The sequence below is a fragment of the Acanthamoeba castellanii genome (genome assembly GCF_000313135.1).
Source record: "Acanthamoeba castellanii str. Neff unplaced genomic scaffold scf7180000084722, whole genome shotgun sequence".
NCBI lineage: Eukaryota > Discosea > Longamoebia > Acanthamoebidae > Acanthamoeba > Acanthamoeba castellanii.
The window spans coordinates 213,336-233,946 of record NW_004457490.1 but is presented as its reverse complement, the minus strand read 5'-3'; the positions used below and the strand labels follow the sequence as shown (position 1 = coordinate 233,946).

At 59.2% G+C, this 20,611-nt stretch overlaps 6 protein-coding genes and 1 pseudogene across 6 annotated transcripts; 5 read left to right on the top strand and 2 right to left on the bottom strand.

Moving 5' to 3' along the window:
• Positions 1-37: 37 nt before the first annotated feature.
• On the bottom strand, positions 38-4,039 carry ACA1_155740 (Ras subfamily protein; the record flags this gene model as incomplete). Its single annotated transcript, XM_004340607.1, is given in 17 exon segments — positions 38-133; positions 216-271; positions 356-398; positions 515-616; positions 708-835; positions 923-1,031; positions 1,144-1,241; positions 1,325-1,433; positions 1,526-1,588; positions 1,608-1,740; positions 1,764-2,020; positions 2,119-2,436; positions 2,534-2,610; positions 2,704-2,932; positions 3,105-3,555; positions 3,713-3,861; positions 3,941-4,039. The coding sequence occupies 17 exon segments, from the start codon at positions 4,037-4,039 to the stop codon at positions 38-40; spliced, it is 2,517 nt and encodes an 838-aa protein (XP_004340655.1).
• A 613-nt stretch (positions 4,040-4,652) lies between these two features.
• ACA1_155730 (uncharacterized protein) lies at positions 4,653-7,849 on the top strand (the record flags this gene model as incomplete). Its single annotated transcript, XM_004340606.1, has 16 exons — positions 4,653-4,810; positions 4,906-4,947; positions 5,015-5,084; positions 5,176-5,320; positions 5,409-5,459; positions 5,591-5,688; positions 5,782-5,868; positions 5,958-6,050; positions 6,125-6,277; positions 6,354-6,452; positions 6,670-6,788; positions 6,868-7,042; positions 7,101-7,212; positions 7,324-7,416; positions 7,498-7,654; positions 7,699-7,849. Coding segments are annotated over 16 exons (1,803 nt in total), but the record flags the coding sequence as incomplete, so codon positions are not given.
• Positions 7,850-8,030: 181 nt separating this feature from the next.
• On the top strand, positions 8,031-9,686 carry ACA1_155720 (annotated as a pseudogene).
• Positions 9,687-10,048: 362 nt separating this feature from the next.
• ACA1_155710 (Hypothetical protein) lies at positions 10,049-12,160 on the top strand (the record flags this gene model as incomplete). Its single annotated transcript, XM_004340605.1, has 9 exons — positions 10,049-10,120; positions 10,253-10,301; positions 10,415-10,594; positions 10,672-10,791; positions 10,858-10,958; positions 11,042-11,137; positions 11,238-11,362; positions 11,449-11,698; positions 11,765-12,160. The coding sequence occupies 9 exons, from the start codon at positions 10,049-10,051 to the stop codon at positions 12,158-12,160; spliced, it is 1,389 nt and encodes a 462-aa protein (XP_004340653.1).
• A 179-nt stretch (positions 12,161-12,339) lies between these two features.
• On the top strand, positions 12,340-17,282 carry ACA1_155700 (condensin complex component SMC1, putative; the record flags this gene model as incomplete). Its single annotated transcript, XM_004340604.1, has 15 exons — positions 12,340-12,372; positions 12,455-12,539; positions 12,609-12,931; positions 13,070-13,306; positions 13,405-13,638; positions 13,714-14,379; positions 14,469-14,585; positions 14,653-14,899; positions 14,981-15,521; positions 15,617-15,896; positions 15,969-16,071; positions 16,180-16,310; positions 16,393-16,616; positions 16,706-17,132; positions 17,208-17,282. The coding sequence occupies 15 exons, from the start codon at positions 12,340-12,342 to the stop codon at positions 17,280-17,282; spliced, it is 3,723 nt and encodes a 1,240-aa protein (XP_004340652.1).
• Positions 17,283-17,424: 142 nt separating this feature from the next.
• Positions 17,425-19,299, bottom strand: ACA1_155690 (NADP oxidoreductase coenzyme F420-dependent protein; the record flags this gene model as incomplete). The annotated part of the gene is made up of 1 exon (XM_004340603.1): positions 17,425-19,299. One exon carries the CDS (start codon positions 19,297-19,299, stop codon positions 17,425-17,427), a length of 1,875 nt encoding a protein of 624 aa, XP_004340651.1.
• A 557-nt stretch (positions 19,300-19,856) lies between these two features.
• On the top strand, positions 19,857-20,523 carry ACA1_155680 (uncharacterized protein; the record flags this gene model as incomplete). The annotated part of the gene is made up of 3 exons (XM_004340602.1): positions 19,857-19,925; positions 19,988-20,295; positions 20,421-20,523. The coding sequence occupies 3 exons, from the start codon at positions 19,857-19,859 to the stop codon at positions 20,521-20,523; spliced, it is 480 nt and encodes a 159-aa protein (XP_004340650.1).
• Positions 20,524-20,611: the final 88 nt, after the last annotated feature.

Genomic DNA, 20,611 nt, shown 5'->3' with positions numbered 1-20,611 from the left:
GCACAGGGCCGGCGCTCTCAACTGTGATCGGCGAGGCTTACTCAAAGGACGTGACACTGAGGCTCCTTCCCTTTGTTCTTATTCGGCGCTTGGCGCCGTCGGACGGACCCGAGCTGAGGAACTTCATGCGCGCCTGCCCAGCGCCCACCCCAAACGCGTTTGGGGGTAAGACAGTGGTGCACCATGGGACCTTGTGGGGAGGGGGGTGTGTGTACCCGGTACGACTCCAGGATTGGCATGGGCAGCCCGCTCATGTCCTGCGCCGAAGCCTCTGGAAAGAGCGTAAGAAACAGCGCAGGGACAAGGCAACACAAAGATGGAGAGAGAGAGAGAGAGAGAAGGTCAGGAGAGATACCGGCGTAGCCCTGTGCCCCGACTTCCTCAGCGAGCTTACGGCCCTGGTGTTGCAAAGGAGGTAAGGCAGCAACGATGACGTTGGGGGGGGTTGATTGAATGCTCGCGGCATTGTGAACGATGCACGCCGCCAGCTGATAAATGGGGGAGAGCAACGCACCTCCTCTTCCGTAATGACAGAGGAGCCCGCCACACGACGCAGGTCAGTCTTGAGGGCCAAAACGATGAACGGCTTGGAGTGCGTCTGCACTTCGGGCACCCACTGCGGTGTACCGACACATGTGCGTCAGTTGCTGCGGTGTGTGTCGTGTGCCGCGTAGAAGGCTGTGACAATGCGAATGACGTTTTTGAACCTTGGTTCTGACGGAGGCGTAGGATTCGGGGTCATCAACAGCAAAGCAGATGACGAACATGTCGGTCGACCCAGCCGCCAGAGCCCGCAGCCGCCGGTAGCTGTCCACTCCCATGCTGTCCCACAGCGCTGTGTCGAGGCAAGTCAAGCGTCAGCCAGCGCGGCGCAGTTGCTAGTGGACGGCGGGCGTGAGCGTCATATGCGAGTGTTGCGTACAGACGCATACTGTGCGACCGTCGATGGCCAGCGAGAGCTCCCTGTTCTCGTTCATCATGGGCGCGTGCAGGGGGAACGCGTGCTCCGCCGCAGTGATCAAGTAGCTCGTCTGCTCGTGACACCGTTGCAATCTCACACCCGGTTAGTCACTTGATTCAGAATGCTCCGCGCGTGACTCATCACGCACAGCGACTTAGAGTCTCTCGACGATGAACGCGTACCTTGCCCACCGTGTCGTCGCCCATGAACACCAGCCTGATGTTTTGCGAGTGCAGGCTCTCTCGTGCGGCCTCCTCGCTACGCGCCTCCCGCAGATTGTCTGGGTGGTGCGGCCAAGCCAAGCTTACGGGTCAGGCGGACACAGTGGCGGCAGGTTCAAATAGAGGGAGGGGCGTGGAGTACCGATGACGGGCGTCAGCTCGGCCATGCTCGGCAGGAACGAGAGCAGCGCGTTGTCGAACGTGACGCGCAACGCAGCGTTTCCGCATTGCAAATGAATCGAATCCAGTGCCTGATAAGGAAGGAGATTAGAACGTTAGGCTTGGTGACGCCAAGCGCATGATGTCAGTGGATTGATGATGTGCGGAGAGGGTGGGTCGGTACGCGGAGCTTCTGGACAATGTCGCTGTAGGCCGCAACGGCGGGCGGCGGGGCGCCGACCATCGCCTGCGCCAAGCGTGCGCACAGGCTCTGCCTCAGCGAATGCCACGTCAGCTTCGTCGCAGCACGCGCGCTTGACGGTGAGGTCCTGACATCTTCCATGAACGCCGCCGTCGATGACGATGACGAAGTGGAGGATCCCGACGTCGTTGCTTGAGCTGAGGGCCACGCGGTCGCCAACGATGGGAGGTAGTGGCGGAGAGCGTCGGCAAGGTCGGCAAATTCAAACCGCAGAGCCAGCTGGCGCAGCTTGGTCACCAGCTTCGCGATGTGGGCATCATCGTCGTCGCTGTCGTCGTCGTGGCGCACAGCCCCGCCGGCGAGGTTCGTAGCTGCGCGGTAGGCCTTGAGCGCCTTCAGAAGCACCGCCAGCTGGTGGCCCGGGAGCTGGGCGCGCACCCTGGCGCTGGCCTTGATGCTCTCCTCGCTGTGCACGCTCTGGGTGTCGGAAAGTTTGAGATAATGAATGAATAAATGATAATTAATACAGAAATATACCAACAAAACAAATAAAATAAAAAATAATCATTGCGCACCGTTTTCTCGTCGTTGTAGATGCCGCCGCTGAATTGTAGGCTGGCCTCGAGGTCCTTGGCCTCGAAGCCGAGCAGCAAAAGGCCCGCCAGCTCGTGCACCGGCGCCAGGTCGGCAAAGAAGAGGGTGAGCCGGAAGATGCGCGCCGCCCCCTCGTCGGCGACGGCCTTGTCCTTCTCCTTCCCGTCGCTGCATCCCTCCCTCGGCTGCTGCTGCTTGACCTGCACCTGGAAGCTCGAGTACTGGAGCACTGGCTGCATCGACGCGAGAATGTCCTTGAGCGCGCCCGAGATCTCGCCCAGGCCGAAACTGTCCACGCCCTGGTGGGAGTTCACCAACCAAAAATGAATGGGCACCTGGTCAGATCCAACCCACCTCAAGCCCCGACGAAAGAAGGGCACTTCAGATATGTCGTACCTCTTCGGTGGTGAAGGAAAAAGAGAGGATGGTGCTGTCTTCCGACGGAGCGCGGTGGTCTTCTCGCCACAAGGCCGCTGCGGTGAGAAAAATAGAGGAAAATGATGGGTGAGATGAAGTGAGGGCGACAATCACATGTACGAAGTGCAGGACAGGCAAGAAAAACGAACCCTGGGTGGCGTCGAGGCTGAGCTTGGCGTGAATGGCCGCGGCCTGAGAAGAGGGAGGAGTGCCCGCATTGATGTCGACGTCCAGGGTGACGTCACCCGAGTCACCATCCATTGCGGAAGCCTGAGCCGCGCTTCGGGCCTGGGCGAGGAAGGTGGTCCACGGCTGCAGCTTGGCGAGCGGGTTGACCGCACTCCATTTTTCGCCCGGCTTTTGATCTTGCTTGTTCAGCTGCGCTCAAGGACAACGTAAAAACTAACTTTCGTGAGCACACGCACTACCACCGCACTCGCTTGATGTTTGTAAGCTGACACACACCACACCACACCACACACACCACACACCACGACGCAGAGAGAAAAGAGAACCTTGGTTCGCACGGCGGCCCACCAGCGTAGGAAACGAGACCACGGATGACCTGCTCCGCGTCTTCTCCGTCGTCGCCGCCGCTCGCGCGAGTCGCCAGGGCCTGCGCCGTGCGCGTCGCTTCGGCGTTGGTCATCGCCAGGCCCAGCATGTGCGCCAGGGCCTGCAGGTCGCCGGCGCGCAGCTTGCTACGCTCACGCTGGCGGTTGGACCACAGGCCGACGTCGCCGTCGCGAGGCCGCCCGGCGAGCTGACGGTAGGCCTGGCGCGCGCGCCGCCGCTCCTCGGGGTCGATCGGCACTGGCACCATGGCCGCGGCCGCCGATCTGTTGTCGCGCTCCTCCTCTTCGAGCTCGCGGCGCGCCTCCTCCTCTTCGAGCTCCCGCTCCTGCTGCTCCCTCTCGCGCCGCTCGTACAGCGCCAGCCGCTCGTGCAGGCGCTGGTAGTCCTCCTTGAGCCTCGCGAGCTCTTCTTTCACGTCGTCTCTCCTGTGTCATCGGCCATCGACCATCACCACCAACCATCGCCATCATCAACCATTGATCTCGGCCGCACACGCACACGCACACACACGCACCACACGCACCAATAATAAGAATAATAAATAGAGAAAGAAATAAAGACATGAGTGGCGTGGGATGGTACGTGGTCGGCCAGTCTCCTCCGCTGCCGCTCCTGTGGAGCGTCTTCTTCTGCTTGTGGTCGCTCTTGCCGAGGGAGGGGACCCTCGAGGCCGTAACGACCGCGGCTGCTGGGCTCACCCCTCCGTGGTCGAAGAAAGTGCTGATGCCCGCCTGTGGTGGTGGGCACATAAGCACGTTGAGAGCAGCCTGTGTTGGTGTGATTCACAAAAGACAGGGAAGAAGAGGGCACCTCGAGATTCCAGTTGGAGGATTCGAGGAAGCATCGCGCGGTGGCCTCGTCGGCTCCTGTTATGCTTTGAAAGGACTCGAGCGTTTCCTTGTTGTTCATCTTCTTCTTGCACGTCCTCTCTTGCTGTTGCGTCTTGTGCTGGTTCTCTGACCTCTTCACCTAATTTCCTTTCTTCTTTTCAGAAAATCAAACAAGAAATTAATAAATAAACAAAAATGAGAAAGAAGATAATAATACATCAAGCGTGCACCACTGGGCAGCCCAGCAAGGAGGTTGTTACCAGCTTCTGTGGTAGTGCCGCATCTTGCGCAGATCGTTGAAATCATGTTGATCCATTTTTCTTACGATTGTAGTGACGATCGTAAGATCTGGTGAGCGCTCGTCACCATCCGTCACAGTAGGACAACGATTCCACTACGTGCACTCGGTAGGGACTGCAGATGGCAGAAGAGAGGGATGCCGCACCAGCTGGTGTCTCGAAGGTGGCTGCCACCGGTGCCGATGGCCATCGCCAAGAGCGCAGGGAGTGGTTCTCCTCGTCGGTGCTGCTGGCCGACCATCGACACCGCCTGCTGCGCTACCACCCCGTCCGCGGCGTGCACCTCCACCTCCACAGCAACGCACACCACCATCACAACAATAACAGGGAGAGGAGGCGTGAAGAAGACGACGACTGCGAGGGTGGGCCACGAGACCAGCATCACGAGCAGATGCCGCTGCCGGCAGCCGACAAGTCGATCCCGACCGAGTGGCACGACGTCGATCGCTCCTTCCTCCTTTCCGCGTGGGGCTCGCACGCCCTGCAGTCGTGGGAGGTGTCCACGCGCGTGATGCGTCGCTGTCTGGCCAGCCTGCAAGACCCCAAGACCGGTACCTCCATCACTTGCTCCTCGGCCAGTCTACTGACGGCTGGGGTCGTGTGTGTGCGTGTGTGCGTATGTGTGGTGGCGCGCGTGCGTGTGCAGAGGTGGGATTGGTGGTGATGGTGGGCAGCGTCATGGGACTCGGTGCGTTCGAGCCCCCGGTGGGATGGCCTGGCCTCCAGTGACTAATGATTCGATGGCTGAGGTGCAGGAATGTACGAGGGCTACCTGCTCACCAAGAAGAGGAGCTTGGACATGGAGACGCTGCGATTCATCACGCGGTACACCGACCCTTTGCCCAGTGGTCGCACACTGGCTTGTGAGTACGCAGGCGGACTCGCTCACGCTCCTGCTGCGTCTGCGCGCCATCAGGTACGGATGGGAGAACGTGCTGCCTTCGTTCATCTGGAAGACCAAGCAGGCTGCCACGATTGTGCGGGCGCAGGGCAGGGAGTTCCCCTCCAAGCTGCTATGGACTCCCTCGCACCCGATCACCTCCGAGGAGGCCTCACGCCAGGTGCGCACTCGAACGTGAAAGGTCTGCTGTCGGTCGAGCACTGACTTACCGCGTCTCTCTCTCTCTCTCTCTTCAGTCGCTCATACAGAGCCTCCAAACGATGCGAGCGATGGTGGCCGGGTTCGTGGGCATCGCGCAGGTGTGCATCATGAGGCTGGGCAGCGCTCGAACCTGACCATTCCTTGATCGAGTACTCGCGTCTACCCATCGGATCGAACCCTGTTAACTGGTATGCGTTGTGTGCGTGTGCGTGCTGGTGGGTAATTGCAGGCGTTCAACGTGGTGGCTCAGGGATTGAAGCTTCACATCAGTACCGCCAAAAGGTGATGCATGGAAGAGAGCCCATGCTCACCTACTCCGGGCCGAAGGTATGCACTTCGCCTCCGACTCACTTGCACTCTTGTTTAGATTCGTCTCACAATCGTCGTCGCACTTGTGTAAACTCTTTGTTGGGGCACCAGGAGCGTGTGGTCAGGCTCGGCGGCAAGTCCAGCGACTGCACGGAGCTGTCAGTGGAACTGGACGGCCTGCATATCGTACCGATCGTGGTACCCTGCAGCTTCACCCGTTAGTCCCACTACCGCCTGCACCGCATTCTGACCACCAGCAACCTCTTGGCCGTTGTGGGGGCTGACAGGAGGATCCAGGGATTCTCCACGACTTCACGCAGAAGGGCAAGTACCCGATCTTCTGGAGCATCCGCGCCCGCTCCTACGGCAAGAGGCACTCAGTAAGTCTCTTCCCTTAGCTCTGGCCGAGAAGATGATATCTTAGGCATGAAGACTAATTGTGGTGGCTCGCTAGTGGAACGGGTTCAACGTGGACCACAAGTGGCTCATACGCACAGAACAGGGCAAGCGCATACTCGTCGTCGAAGCCGACAGCAGCGTCGGCGAGCAGTCGCTCTCTTTGCGACACGATCTCGACGAGGACCTCACCATTCAAGACGCCTCTCAGGTAACCTATCCATTACTGGATCCCTCGCATTGGGGGGAAAGTAACCCTAATCGTCCGCGTGGACCAATTATTGCAGGCCTTTTTCATGATCGAGCAACGGCTGCGCAAGGACCCGGCGGTGACCCCGGAGGACAAGGTCATTCGAGTCCTCCTGGCCGATCCGCAAATGAGCATTGTACGTTCGTTCCGTTGCTTGCATACCTCGATCGAGGCATCTAATGTGTTGTGCTAACACACACGACACACGACACACGACACACGACACACGACACACGACACACGACACACGACACACGACACCACGCGACACACGACACACGACACGCGACACGCGACACGCGACACGCGACACACGACACACGACACACGACACACGACACAAACACGCGAAGGAAACGGGAGGCGGCAATAGGTATACTGTTGCGGATCGAGTGCGAGAGCTACGTGAGGTCGATGTGCTGATCGACTCCAAGGCTCCCCTGCTGCGCGCCATCTTGGATTGGGCCAACGGGTACCCCCCCCCCAAACAATCCTCTCTGGCACCACCGCGCGCACAGCACAGACCCTGACCTGCACCCATTTGCTCGCAGTAAATTTACCGCGGGAGCGGCTACGCATGACGGCAATGAGCAGCCGGTGGGGCGGACGCAGCCCGACGAACCGGACGAGCGTCCGGGTCCGTCGCGCAAGAAGATCGTGTTCGACACGACGAACCGGGGCTACTTCCGTACGCTCCGCGGGCTCTTGAGCAACTTTGGCTTCGAGGTACGAAGACTTACGCTTGGGAAACCTGTCTGCTGATCGCGCGTTGTGTTGAGCTCAGGTTCTGGATGCGAGGGACACGGAGCGCTATGACCCGCGTACAACTCCGCGGCTTGTGTACATGGAAACCACGTTTGACACGCTTAACACCATACGATCGCTCGTGAACGTTGGTGCGGCTCTTCATCGTTCTTCGTTCTTCATCGTTCTTCATCGTTCTTCGTTCTTCAGCTCTGCGCACGGCATGAGCTAACAAACGTTCATGTCTGCGCCTTAAAAAAAAGGTTTGGTGCCGGCCAACCAATGCTGCGCCCTGGTGGATCGCAAAGAAGGCCTTGAGGTCGCCGAAGACATCAACGAGGCCCTCTTGAAGCGAGGTACACGGGCACGCCATTGACGCTCAACCTGTCCACACTACCCCCCTAATCGCTCACTCCGCTCTTCCCTCCCCGGTCCAGCCAAGCACAATGAAAGTGAGGCGCGACAGCAGATGAGCGTCATCTGCAGCTCGGTCATCTACGACAACCTGTTCCGCCAGGTCCGCCTGCTTCTGCGCAAAGGCCACACCCCGGTGCAGGTTTGCCTCCACCAGCACGTTCACCCTTCCTGCGAGGCGTACGCTGCTCACCTCCTGCGCGAATGAACGCACGCGCGTGCAGGTGCAAGAGGAGTTGGACAAGGCGTTCCGCTCCTACTCCCTGGCCATGCCCGGTAGTACGTCGGGCAAAGAGGCACCCGCCATCGTGTAAGATTGCCGTTGTGAAAAAGAGAAACAAGTTTACATTCTTTGTCCAACCAGAGCAAGATTGAGGAACTTACCTTGCCTTTGCCACCTTCTGTGTTAACATAGCAAGTGCTCGGCTTTACCATTGGTTTTTCCTTTTCTTTATTCATATTGTTTCTTTATTATTTTCGACCTGTAATTTCCTGTTCGGACACAGGCCAACCTGGTTTCTCACTTTTGTATGTGTTCTTGTTTTCTCATACAAAGATGGGCGGTTCGTGGTCGCACGCACTCTTGCTTCTTATCATCCTCGGCTCCCTCTGCCTCTGGACCCATGGTGCGCAACCCACTTTTTTTATATAATCCGTTCTCATTCTTTTGGCTGCTTGATTTTATTTACATATTTTTTTAGGAGCCAAGCAGTTCTCGTGCCATCTTCCCAGGGTGGCAGTCGAGCAGACGCACAAGGGAGAAGGTGGCCTTCCCGCGGCGGAAGTGGAGATTCATCTCCGCTCGGCCTCAGCCTTCGTCGATCCGCGCAGCGTCCACTGGTCGTGGTACGTCCGTCGCTCCTTCCCCCCCCCCCGCGAAGCCAAAAAGAACGAAAGCGGAGAAGAAGAGGCAAGAGAATGGAAGAACGAAAGCGACCGGGGACGGAGTCATGAATGACCCACGGCGCAACCGACAACGGCGGGGATACAGCATCGACGGGCGTTCGACCGAACCGCAGCTGAACACGCCGGGCGGTGACTCGGGCGAGTTCATCGTGGCGCTGGCCGTCTACGAGCGCGAACTGAAGCAGGTCGACCCCTCTGCGGCGCTCACCCGCGATTCCGTGCGCGACCTACTCAACGAGTACCTGGGCAACGTCAACCGCGTCCGACGCTGGTACCTGCACTCCGACCTGGTACACGCCCGTTTCTTCGCTCTTCGCTCTTTGTCTTCATTCGCGCGTGGCCCCTCACGCTTGTTTGATGGTTGCATGCCGTAGCCCACCTTGGCCAAGCTGCGGGCGGCGCTCAACGATTCGAGCTTTGACCCGAGCGGACCGGTGCCCGCGGAGCAGCAGGAGGCCGCCCTCGCGCTGCTCCTGCAGCCCGACTATGTGGGCTGCCCGCACATCCGCCTGATGATGCTCAAGCCGACCGAGTACGAGGTGCGGACGGAGATCACCCAGTGGTACCTGGCCGCGTTCTACGACTTCATGTGGAACCACGAGGAAGGGTCCAAGTTCAACCACATCACCGACCTCGAGGAGCTCGATGGCGCCCACAACGAGCGAGCCGTCGTGCGCCTGTTCCCCAACTACCAGCGCGTGGTCGACACCAACTCCGACGTACGTGTCTCCCGACCCCGAGTTGGCCTGCATCGTGGCCTGTTCTGTCGAGCCTTATCGCTTCTGTTTGTTCCGTTGTGCCAGTGCATGGCGAAGGCTCCGCTGATTGCGCCGGCCACGAGCAAGGACTCGATGTTCATCTACCACGAGGGCTTCGTGGAGCTGGGCCTGCGCAACGACATTGCCCTCTTCTTTGCCGAACGCCTGGCCAGCGCCTCCCCCACGAGCTTTGTCATTGAGGTACACATCCATCCCATCATCTGCCTCCGTGTGTGTGGGTGTGTGTGCGTGCGTGGTGTGTGTTGTGTGTATGTGTTTCTAAGGCGCATGGCGGTGCTCTAGGTCGGAAGGATTGTAAACGTGCAGATGGCTCTGACGACGTCGGCCGTGGGTGCGGCGAACACCGCCTACACTGCGGAGCTGCTCATTGACGAGCCCGACGCGTGGGACCGCCCATCCCCGGCGGTGAGAGCGGCATGGTGGCCTTCTCGCTCACGCTGATGGTCTTCCTCGGCGTACTTCTCGGCGCCGCCATCGTCATTGGCCTCCGACAGCGGAGACACGAGCTCGAGTACTACGGCGCCTGAGCCACAGCCGCCACACTCCACTGAGAGGATCCTCTACTTGCGTAAAATTAATTTGATCAGCGTTTTTTTTGTTTTATTTTTACCGTTTGATTTAGTTGAGATTTTTTGATTGTTGGCCACTTTTCGCACATCGGCAAGTTGGCAAGATGAGCCTGCTGCCTCGCGATTCGATCAAGGTGATCGCCGAAAGTGTCGGCATAGAAAACCTGAGCAATGAGGTTGCCGTTGGCTTGGCGTCGGATGTGGAATACCGATTGCGCGAAATCATCCAGGCACCCCCCCTTCGCCACCAAATTTGATTTGTGCAGCGTCTTTGGTCTCCTCCTCTCTAAGCCAGTGCACTGCAGGAGGCGATCAAATTCATGCGACATTCAAAGAGGGAGAAGATGTCCACAGAGGACGTGAACAACGCCCTTCGCCTGCGCAACGTCGAGGTTTGTGCCTCTTGCACCTTCCCTCTCCTCTTTTGATTTCAATCTGCACCTCTCTCTCTCTCTCTGCATCCATGGCTCAGCGCCCTTCCTTACACACGCTGGTCTGCTTCTTCTGCTTGCTTCGGGTATTAGACACTCTACGGCTTCTCAGGCAATGAACCGCTCAAGTTCGTGAAAGCCGGTGCGCAACCTCTACCACTGCTTTCTCGAGCTACACCCTTCATCAGCTCTGCAACTCTGGATTCACTCTTCCTGCTACTCCCTCGCCGTCTCCTCTTTCTCGCGTGCTTGCAGTGGGTACGAAGGACTTGTTCTTCATCGACGACCGGGAGATCGACTTCACCGAGATCATTGCGTCGCCCCTCCCCGAGGTCCCGCGCGAGAGCTCCCTCTCGGCACACTGGCTCGCCGTTGAAGGCGTTCAGCCGGCCATCCCCCAGAACCCCACTCTCCAGATCGAAACAGGCGATGCCGGTACGGAACTCGAAGCGAACAGTTGCCTGCTTGGGTGACACTGGCAAGCCAGCGGACTCACCTTCTCCTTCTTCCAGCGCTCAAGCGAAAGCGGGCCGCCGCTGCAGAGAGCGACCTGCAGGTGCGGCCCATCGTCAAGCACACACTGTCAAAGGAGCTCCAGCTCTACTACGAAAAGATCACCAAGGCTGTCAAGGGTGCGTGCTCCTCTCCCCCCTCGTTTCTGGTTCGCAACTGAAGAAGCTTGGGCTCACGCTCAACAGGCACCAGCGAGAAGGTGGCCACGGCAGCTCTGAACAGCCTTGCGACAGACCCCGGCATCCAACAGCTTCTGCCCTACTTCACACAGTTCATATCGGACGAGGTATGTGCCCTCGGGGGCTTGTCCCGCCCACAGAGCTGCCTGGATCTTAACAACTGCTTTCATCTTCTCCTCGCTTTTTGCAGGTGACGCACAATCTGCACAACCTGGCTTACCTGAAGAACCTCATGCGCATGGTCCGGGCACTCCTGCAGAGCAACAACCTGCACATCGAGCCCTACGTACGTCTCATCTCCTTTCTCACGACCGCTGTGAGAGAATGCACTGTGAGCTCACTCCCGCTCGTCGATGCGTCGACGGCACGTCGCGTTGCAAAAACAGTTGCATCAGCTCATGCCGCCCATCTTGACTTGCCTCGTCGGGCGCCGTCTGTGTGAGAACCCGAACGAAGACCACTGGGAACTGCGGGACTATGCCGCCTCTCTCGTCGCTCTCATTTGCCTCCGGTAATCTTCGCCCTGTCTTCAGTACCTTTTGGTTTGCTCTGTCGCGTGTGTCGTGTGCGTGCTGACATGGCTCCACTCGTCCTCAGGTTTGGGAAGGCGTACACGAATCTGCAGCCTCGCATCACGAAGACGTTGATCAACGCGTTCTTGGACCTGTCAAGGCCGCTCACCACTCACTACGGTGCGATCGTGGGGTTGAGCTCACTTGGGCACTACGTCACGCAGCTGCTCATCCTGCCCAACCTCAAGTCCTACCTCACGCTCCTCGAACCCGAACTCAACGGCACCAACGCCATCCGCCGACTCGAGGCTAAGAAGTGCTACGGCGCTTTGCTGGTACGCGTCCACACACACACACACACACACCGGTCGCGTCTTGTCTCTCACAACGTACCATCTCAGAAAGCGGCAGGGCGCTATCTGGAGCAGAGTACGTCGGCCGCGTATGCGGCGGCCAGGTCTCCGGCCGTCAAGAAGGAAAAGGAGGACGATGCGGAGAGCAACGGGAAGGAGGACGGCATGGAGATGGAGGATGGAAGCGGTGAAAGCGAGAAAGAAAGTAAGAAGGGAAAGGAGAAGGTGAAGGAGGAGAAGCAGAGCAACGGCAGCGCAGCAGAGGGGATCCCACCGGCCATCCCCGCCGCCATTGTGCCGCCGCCCGAACACAGAGCCGCGCTGGAGAAGCTCATGCCCGACCTCACCACCCACTACCGGGAGCTCTTCGACATATTCGGCGAGAGCCTCTCCTCCTACCTCTTCCAGGGCGTTTCTGCCCCCATCTGCGACGCCTTCCTCTAACTCACCAACCGACCTGCCCTCAATTTGTGCTCTCGATAAAGAACTAATATTTCTAATTCTAGGAATTAATGGGTTAGTGGAATTGATGAATTTATTTTTGGCGCGAAAGGAGCAAGAGTGGCGGGAAACAAAAAAGTCAAACATCGCGTAGCAGAAGAAGAGATAGGAGCAGGCCGAGGATGCCGCAATCAGGCCGAATCGAGCGAATCGAGGTGAGTGCAATGGCAAATATTAATGGAAGACAAGGGCCAATTGATTTAACAGCTGATTAATTGTTAATTTCTTGAATGGAAGGTATTCAACTTCAAATCATACAAAGGCGAGCAGACCATCGGCCCATTCCACAAGTTTAGCGCCGTAATTGGTCCCAATGGCGCCGGTACCTTATTGCTCTCTCCCTTCTTTATTTCTAGACTCGCTACTGACACTGGTGCATGGCTCGCCTTAGGCAAATCGAATCTCATGGACGCAGTGAGCTTCGTCCTCGGTGTGAAGACGAAGCAGCTGCGCGGCACGCGATTGAGGGATCTCGTGTATCGCGTGGAGGGAGACCAGATGGAGGGCACCGAAGAGGAGAGAGCGTGGGTGCAGCTGGTCTTCCTTCACGGGCCAGAGGGCGAGGAACGAGAGCTGGTCTTCCGGCGCGAAATCACACCAGCCGGAAGCAGTGAATATTCAATCAACGGCAAGGTGGTCTCCTGGGACGCCTACGATGCCCGCCTTCAGAAATTCGGCATCCTCGTCAAGGCGCGCAACTTCCTCGTCTTCCAGGTACCTGCCCGTACAATGGCCTTTGTTTATTCATTCTTTTGTTATTGAGATCACCATTATTTTTCTTTTAACGTTTATTATAATTGAAATATTCACCGTAAAGTCTTTATTGACCTCTGGCCTCATCGCTGCCGCTAGGGAGACGTAGAAAGCATTGCGTCTAAGTCGCCAAAGGAGCTGACCGCCCTGATAGAGTCCATCTCGGGCTCGGACCAGCTCAGCGAGGAGTACGACCGTCTCGCCGACGATAAGAACAAGGCCGAGGAGAACACCATCTTCAACTTTCAAAAGAGGAAGGGTATCTCCGCCGAGAAGAAGCAGTACAAGGAGCAGAAGGAGGAAGCCGAGCGATTCAATGAGCTCGTCAAGACCCAGGTTCGCGTTCCCTCCATGCTAGCCTTCTCTCTCTCTCTCTTTAATTTCTGCTGCGAGAGCACTCGGTTCTAAGCGCTAGTGCTCCTCTTGAACGACAGAGGGACGTTCTGCTGGAGTACATGCTCTTCCAATTCTTCCACATCGAAAAGAACCTGAGCAAGGACAGGAAGCTCGTCGAGAACGGGAACAAGCAGCTCGAGGACCTCGACAAGTCGCGCGACGACGTCGAAAAGCGCTTCAAGAAGATGAAGGCGCGCCAGGCCAAGTCCCACCAGAAGACCCTCGATCTCGAGAAGCAGCTACGCCAAAAGGAGCGCGAGCTTCGCAAGAAGGTTCGCACGCAAGCAGTCTAGCACCTTCCTACAAGCAGACGTCTTCCTAACCTGTGTGATGCTTTTTTGTGACAGTCGCCCGACCTGATCAAGAATCAGGAGGAGATCGCGCACATCACGCAGCGCTTGGAATCTTCCGTCAAGTCCGCCAAGAAGCAGCAGGCCGATTTCGACGAGCAGCGCAACGAGATCAACGCCCTCGAGACCGAGCTGGACGAGGTGCGCAAGAAGGCGAGCGACTTCGAGGCCCAGGTGCAGGAGCGGGAGGCGCAGGAGAAGCTCGTGCTCTCCGAGGAGCAGCAGGAGGAATACAACAACAGGAAGCAGGAGGCCGGTCGGGAGACAGCGCCGATCAAGCAGGAGCTGGAGGGCTTGATCCGTCAGCAGCGGCTGGACTCCGAGATGCGGGACACCAGCGAGGCCAAGCTCAGGGACCTGCAGGCGCGTAAGAAGCACCTCGCGGAGACCGAGGAGCAGTACGAGCGCCGGTACTCCAAGGTGCAGGAGTTCATCGACCAGACCGAGGCGAAGAAGCGCGAGCTCGAGGAGGAGCTCGCCTCCGTCTCCGCCGCCAACAAGGCCGCCAGCGAGCAGCAGGAGAAGCTCATGGCCCAGCTGGAGGACATTCACGAACAGCTCAACGAGGCCAAGGTCGACATCCGCTCCGATCAAAGAGAGATCCGCTTCCGGGAAGCCCTGGAGAGCATGAAGCGCATCTTCCCCGGCGTGATCGGCCGCATGGTACTTCCCCTCATGCACTGCGTTTCTAAACGTTCGATCTTCAACGGGGGGTCTTACCACGTTTATGTTGTTTCCTTCTCTTTTGCAAGGTCGATCTTGTGGAGCCTCAGGCGCGTCAGTACCACGTCGCTGTGTCGGTGGTGCTGGGAAGGAATATGGAGGCCATCGTGGTTGACGACGCCAAGACTGCCGAGGAGTGCATCAACGTACGCGCCTTCTTCTTTGGGACGTGTACGTGGGTGCTGGGACACTTACTCATATCGCACGACACAGTATCTGAAGGAGCAGCGCGTGGGTACGGCAACGTTCCTGCCGCTGAGCTCGCTCAAGGTGAAGCCCATCCACGAGCGTCTGCGCAATCAGCTGGCGACCAGCAAATCGGCCAAGTTGATCATCGACCTCCTCAAGTTCGACAGTCGCATCCAAAAGGCCGTGCTCTACGCCGTCGGCAACACGGTCTATTGCGACACCCTTGACGAGGCCAAGACCCTCGCCTTCGACCGTGCCCAGCCGCTCAGGAGTACGTCACCGTTCTCTTTTCTTTTCTTTTCTTTTACCACGCTGTTCTAATTAACACTGGCGTTGGTTGTGTTCATATTAGCCGTCTCCAAGAACGGCACGCTCATCAGGAAGTCTGGTCTGATGACCGGTGGCCCGGGCATCGGTGCCAAGGCCAAGAAGTGGGACGAAAAGAAGGTCGAAGGCCTCAAGAAGAAGAGGGACAAGTACATCACCGAGCTGCAGGAAGTGGGCCGCACGCTCCGTGGCGTGACGAGGGAGCAGCAGCTCACGTCCCAGACCCAGGGTCTCCAGGGCCGGCTGGACAACTTCAAGATCGACTTGGGCCTCACCAAGGACAAGCTCACCCGCACCCGCGAGGAGCGCGAGTCCGTCGAAGCCGAGATCGAGACGCTGGAGGAGCAGCTGGCACGGCTCACCAAGGCGATCGAGGCCCGCGAGGCGACGATCGCTGCGCAGACCGCGCGCATCCACGAAATCGAGGACGAGCAATTCCGGGCGTTCAGCGAGCAAGTGGGCGTGACCAACATCCGCGACTACGAAGAAAAGCGCGAGGCCTGGGAGAAGGAGAAGGCCGAGAAGCGCCTCATGTTGGGCAATCAGATCTCTCTTCTCGAGAATCAGTACGCTCACCCTACCATACCAGCACACGCCGCACGCCGCACACGCACACACACGCATGGAACGATCGCTCACTGGCAGAACCGATCAACAACAGGCTCAAGTACGAACAGAACAGGGACGTGGAGACCAGTCTCAACAACCTCAAGCAGCGGATCAAGGACGACAAGGCGGCGCTCAAGGAACTGGAGAAGAGCATCAAGGTGCTGCAGAAGGAGGAGAACAAGGAGAAGAAGGAGACCGACGAGCTCAAGCGACAGCGAGACGAGGCCAAGAAGGAGGTGGAGAGCCTTGAAGGCGAGCTGCAGGACATCAAGAAGAAACTCAACGGCCTCATCGAGCAGGCCGGAAAGCAGCACAAGCACCTCACCGCCCTCGTACGACGCCGTCTTCTCTGCTCTTCTCTTTTTGCGTGAAATTTTGACTCACCCGCCACTTCGCGCACGCAGGAAACGGAAATGGACCAGCTGCGTATGCGAAGGCACAACCTGTACCAGCGCTGCAAGGTCGACAACATCGCCCTTCCCCAGCTGACCGAAGAAGGCGCCGAAGGTATGCGTCTCTTCAGGCTTCTTTCTTTATATTGATCGGTTGTTCTTTCCGTTGGCTTGTTTGTGTTTGCAAATGACTCACGTCTTCCATGTGCGGCCGGTAATGCAGAGATTCCGTCGCTCGGCGTTGAGTTCCCCAGCGAGGAGATGGAGTTGGCGACTCAGGACGTTCGCGAGATGACCGAAAAGGAGGACGACATCAACTTGGACTTCTCCAAGCTCAGCAAGAAGCTCCAGACTGTACGCGTGCCTTCGTTTGCTTTAGTTGTCGTCTCCCACAGGCCCATGCTGACTGTGTTGTGCTGGTTTTGTGGTGGAACAGATCCCCAAGGACGAGGAGGGGCGCGTGAAGCAGGAGCTCGAGCAAAAGCTGCAGGGCATCAATCTGGCGATGCAGAAGATGGCGCCCAACCTGCGCGCTACGGACCACTTCAACGAGGTCGAAACGCGACTCCGCACCACCGAGGACGAGTTCGAGGATGCCCGTACGCGCGCCAAGGAGGCCGCCGAACGATTCGCCGCCAAGAAGCAGGAGAGATACGACACGTACGTGCCTGGACTTCTCAAGCCACACGTCAAACCACACACACACGACACACACACACTGACATCTCGCCACGTCGCAAAAACAACAGGTTCATGAAGGCGTACAACCACATCGCCGAGAACATCGACACGATCTACAAGGCGCTGACCCGCAGCACGTCGCACGTGGGCGGCACGGCCTTCCTCAACCTGGAGAACCCGGACGAGCCCTACCTGCACGGCATCAAGTACAACGCCATGCCGCCCCTCAAGCGATTCCGCGACATCGAGCAGCTCTCCGGCGGCGAGCGAACCGTGGCCGCGCTCGCCCTTCTCTTTGCCATTCACAGCTACCAGCCGTCGCCGTTCTTCGTGCTCGACGAGGTCGACGCGGCGCTGGACAACCACAACATCGCCAAGGTGGTGCGCTACATCCGGTCGCGAGTGGAGGACGACGATCTGCAGTGCATCGTCATCTCGCTCAAGGACACCTTCTACTCGCGCGCCGACGCTCTCGTCGGCATCTACCGAGATCAGGTGCGCCCACCTCTTTCATTTCATTTTGTTTCATTTTCTTCAGCTCACCGACCAATTCATTGCTGTGTTGCGCAGGACTTGGACTGCTCTGGCACGGTCACGCTGTCGCTGGAGGACTATCCCGATGGCAAGACCGACGAGACCTACTGAGAGAGAGAGAGAGTGGCAGTTGGTGTGTTGTATACAAAAGAGAACTACGGAATCAATCGAGTTCATCCCGACTTGGCCCTGGTGTGCTTGTGTGTGCCGTGTCGTGTCATGTCATGTCGTGTTGTGTGCTGTCAAAACCAGTTTAGTTGATCCGTATGGCGGCGGAAGCGACCTGCTGGTGATGTAAAGCCCCACTCCCCTCCACCCCCTCGCTCTCCCCGGCACCTCCTCGCTTCTTTCGCTGCGGTCGTGTGGTGGTGGCAGCGGCGGCGGGAGGGGCGATGCCGCGGATGCGCGCCAGGCGGCCGGACAGCGGCGGGAGCACGATCAGGAGTCGCACGACCAGGACCAGCAGCGCCGGGGCGACGGCGAGCACTGAGACGGGAGGCAGCCAGTGGCGGTCGGCCCAGAGCGCGACGGCAGGGAGGTCGCCCAGGGCGAAGCTCATCAGAAGGACGTGGATCGAGGCCAGCGCGAGGCCGACGTGGCCCAGCTTCGACTGCATGAAGTCCCACTCGCGCCACGACAGGCTCGCGGCGACCGACGGCAGCGAGGTGAGCGCGAGCGCGGCGTAGACGCCGCCGGCCAGGATCGCGGCCAGCATCGAGCCCTGGAACTCAGTGCCTTCGCGCGACACGATGTAGGGCCAGTCGATGAAGAGCGAGTTGGTCAGCAGCGCGGCGACGGCGTGGAGCGCGGCCGAGCCTACGCCGAGCAGACCCAGGGCCTTGCGAGCGCGGAGCCACGCGTCAAGCCAGTGCGGGAAGGCGCGCTTCATCGTCCCGGTGGCCAGCTGGCGCAGGGCGGCCACGACGCCGGCGCCGAAGGTGAGCGTGAGCAGCGCCAGCGCGTGCCACGCGATGACGACGTTGAACTTGAGCAGCAGCAAGTCGCCCCACCGGGGCTCTTGGCCCGGCCCGGCGGCGAGCCACACGTCGCGCACGGCCACGAACGCGTAGGCCGCCACGAGCAGCGCGACGCTCACCCAGAACGCGGTGCGCCACTCCTCGAAGAGCTGCAGCGGCCGCCGCTCGATATCGCGCGCAGCAGCCAGCGGGCCGGCGTCGACGGGCCGCATGCCGATGGCGTGCACCAGGCGCGAGACGAGCTCCTTCGCCGCCGGGCGGTCGCCGCACACGAGCACGCGGTCGTCGAGCCGCGCGCCGATCCCGGACTTGAGCGTGTAGGCCGACACCGTGTTGAAGGCCTTCACCACGTCGACGTCGGGCATCAGCCGCTGCAGCCGCTCCGCGTTCGACAGCTCGGCGTAGTCCTCCTCCTCTTCTTCCGCCTCGTCATCTCCATCTTCATCTTCATCTTCGTCGTCGCCGGTTTCGATGTCTCGACGAGGCCGCGCGGGCGAGCGGGTGTAGTGGCGCGGCGAATCGGCCGTGACGAGGTCTTCGATGTCGACCGGCGTGGCCGACGACGATGACGACGCGTGGCACCCGTTCAGGCAGCCGTCGCACTGCAGATGCTGGTGGCCCTCGAGCCGTGATGCGGTCTCACTCGAGTGGCTCGGCAGCGCGGCGTAGCCCTCCGGCATGACGTGATGGGCCTTGGCCTTCGTCGTGGTCGAGGGCGAGGGCGAGGTGACGCTCTTCGGCCTCTTCAAGCACGACGGGAGCCACGACGCGGGTGAAGTGGAGTCGAGCGGGCTGTTGCTGACGTCGATCAGTACGACGCCGCGCCCGGCGATGACCCGCTGGATGCAGGCGGCCATGGCCGAGTGGGCGCCGAGGGGGATAGCCAGCACCACCACGTCGGCTCCGCTCACCGCCGCGCACGGACCCCGTACCGGACAGCCCTGGAGCATCATCGGACACTGTTGCTGCTGTTGAAGCGCTCCGCCTTTCTCGCCGGCCTCACGTTCTGCGCTTCGGCTGCCATAGACCACCTCGACGCCGACTGCGGCGAAGCGCGCCCCGAGGGCCTGGGCGTAGGCGCCGGTGCCGATGATGGCCACCCGGTGGGCGGCCCGCGACGGATCGAACTGACGTTGTTGACGTGTAGCCATCGTTGGTTATATCCTGTTTTTTTTTCCTATTGGCCAACCAGTCTCGCTACTTTCGATTACTGAAGAATCAAAAGAGGAAGATCGATGGATGGGTGACTACAGAGCCTCGGGCCGGAGAGGAGACGTGAGCGGGAGCGAGGTGGGAGAGCAAACAGTCCCGAGAGACTTCGGGACCGGAGAAATAAGAAAGGAACCAGACCGAAAAAAGGCCATGGAGGATTCGTGGCCAACCGCATCTTTCCTTTTTTTTGGGCCATTCGCGCATAAGACCGAGGTCTGGGGTGGGCGGATTTTTCTGGGTTTGGTTAAGTCTGAAAATATATCCGAGGAAATTTGTTTTCCTGAGAGCTTTTGTTTTGGTCGAGTGGTTGCACAGCACTCGGTACGGAGTGGCCCTGGACATGCCAAGGTTTCGGTGGAGTTGATGGTTTGTGACTTGGCTGGCGGCCGATGAGCATCAGCCTGTATGGCTGGGCCAATGGGGAATGACGCGGAGAGCTTGTGTGTACCGTTCTCTACTCCCCAGCTCAAAGGCGCAAATCGTCAAGCCCTCGCACATGTACTGCCCTACCACGACCGACCCACACAGCAGCCGTGATGGCGCCAGCTCCTATCTCTATGGGAAGGTACCATCACAATGAGACCTTGTCTGACACCTCACCACCTCTGACATCACCACCAAACCCAGGTGGCAGGGTTGGCCACTGAGGTGGGGCGTCTGAGCCTGGTGCTGCAGGGCACCGCGCACAGCCAAGCAGAGGTCCGCACGAGCATGCAGCAGCAGTTGTACCGCAGCATGAGCCTGCTGGACGTCCACACCCGGCAGCTGCAGGAGCTCTTGGCTGGGCCGACCAACGTTGTGGTCGACGACGACGAAGACGCACTCAGCGCCCTCGAGGGCAGGAAGACCAAGAAGCTCTTCACCGATCGCATGTGCGCCGACTGCTGCACCCAATTCACGAGCCAATGGCGCAGCGGACCGCTGGGTCCCTCCACGTACTCCCCTCCCTCTACGACCTTGGCTCACCAAGTCAGCGAATTGGGCAGAGGTCTGAGAGATTGTGGGCTCTTCCTAACACACGGCACACACGACACAGGCTGTGTAACGCGTGCGGGATCAGGTACTGCCGCAAACGCAAGAGGGAGCACCGACTCCGCGAGGACCGCGGGCAAGGCGGCTGGCAGGGCCTGCAGCGTACCAGCATTAGCTACCTCCTCAACTGAAGCTGACCCGACCCGCTTGATGCACAAGTCCAGCGCAGTTCTGGCTGGCCAGCCATAAAGTCAAGTTCGGGCTACCCATTGAGACTAA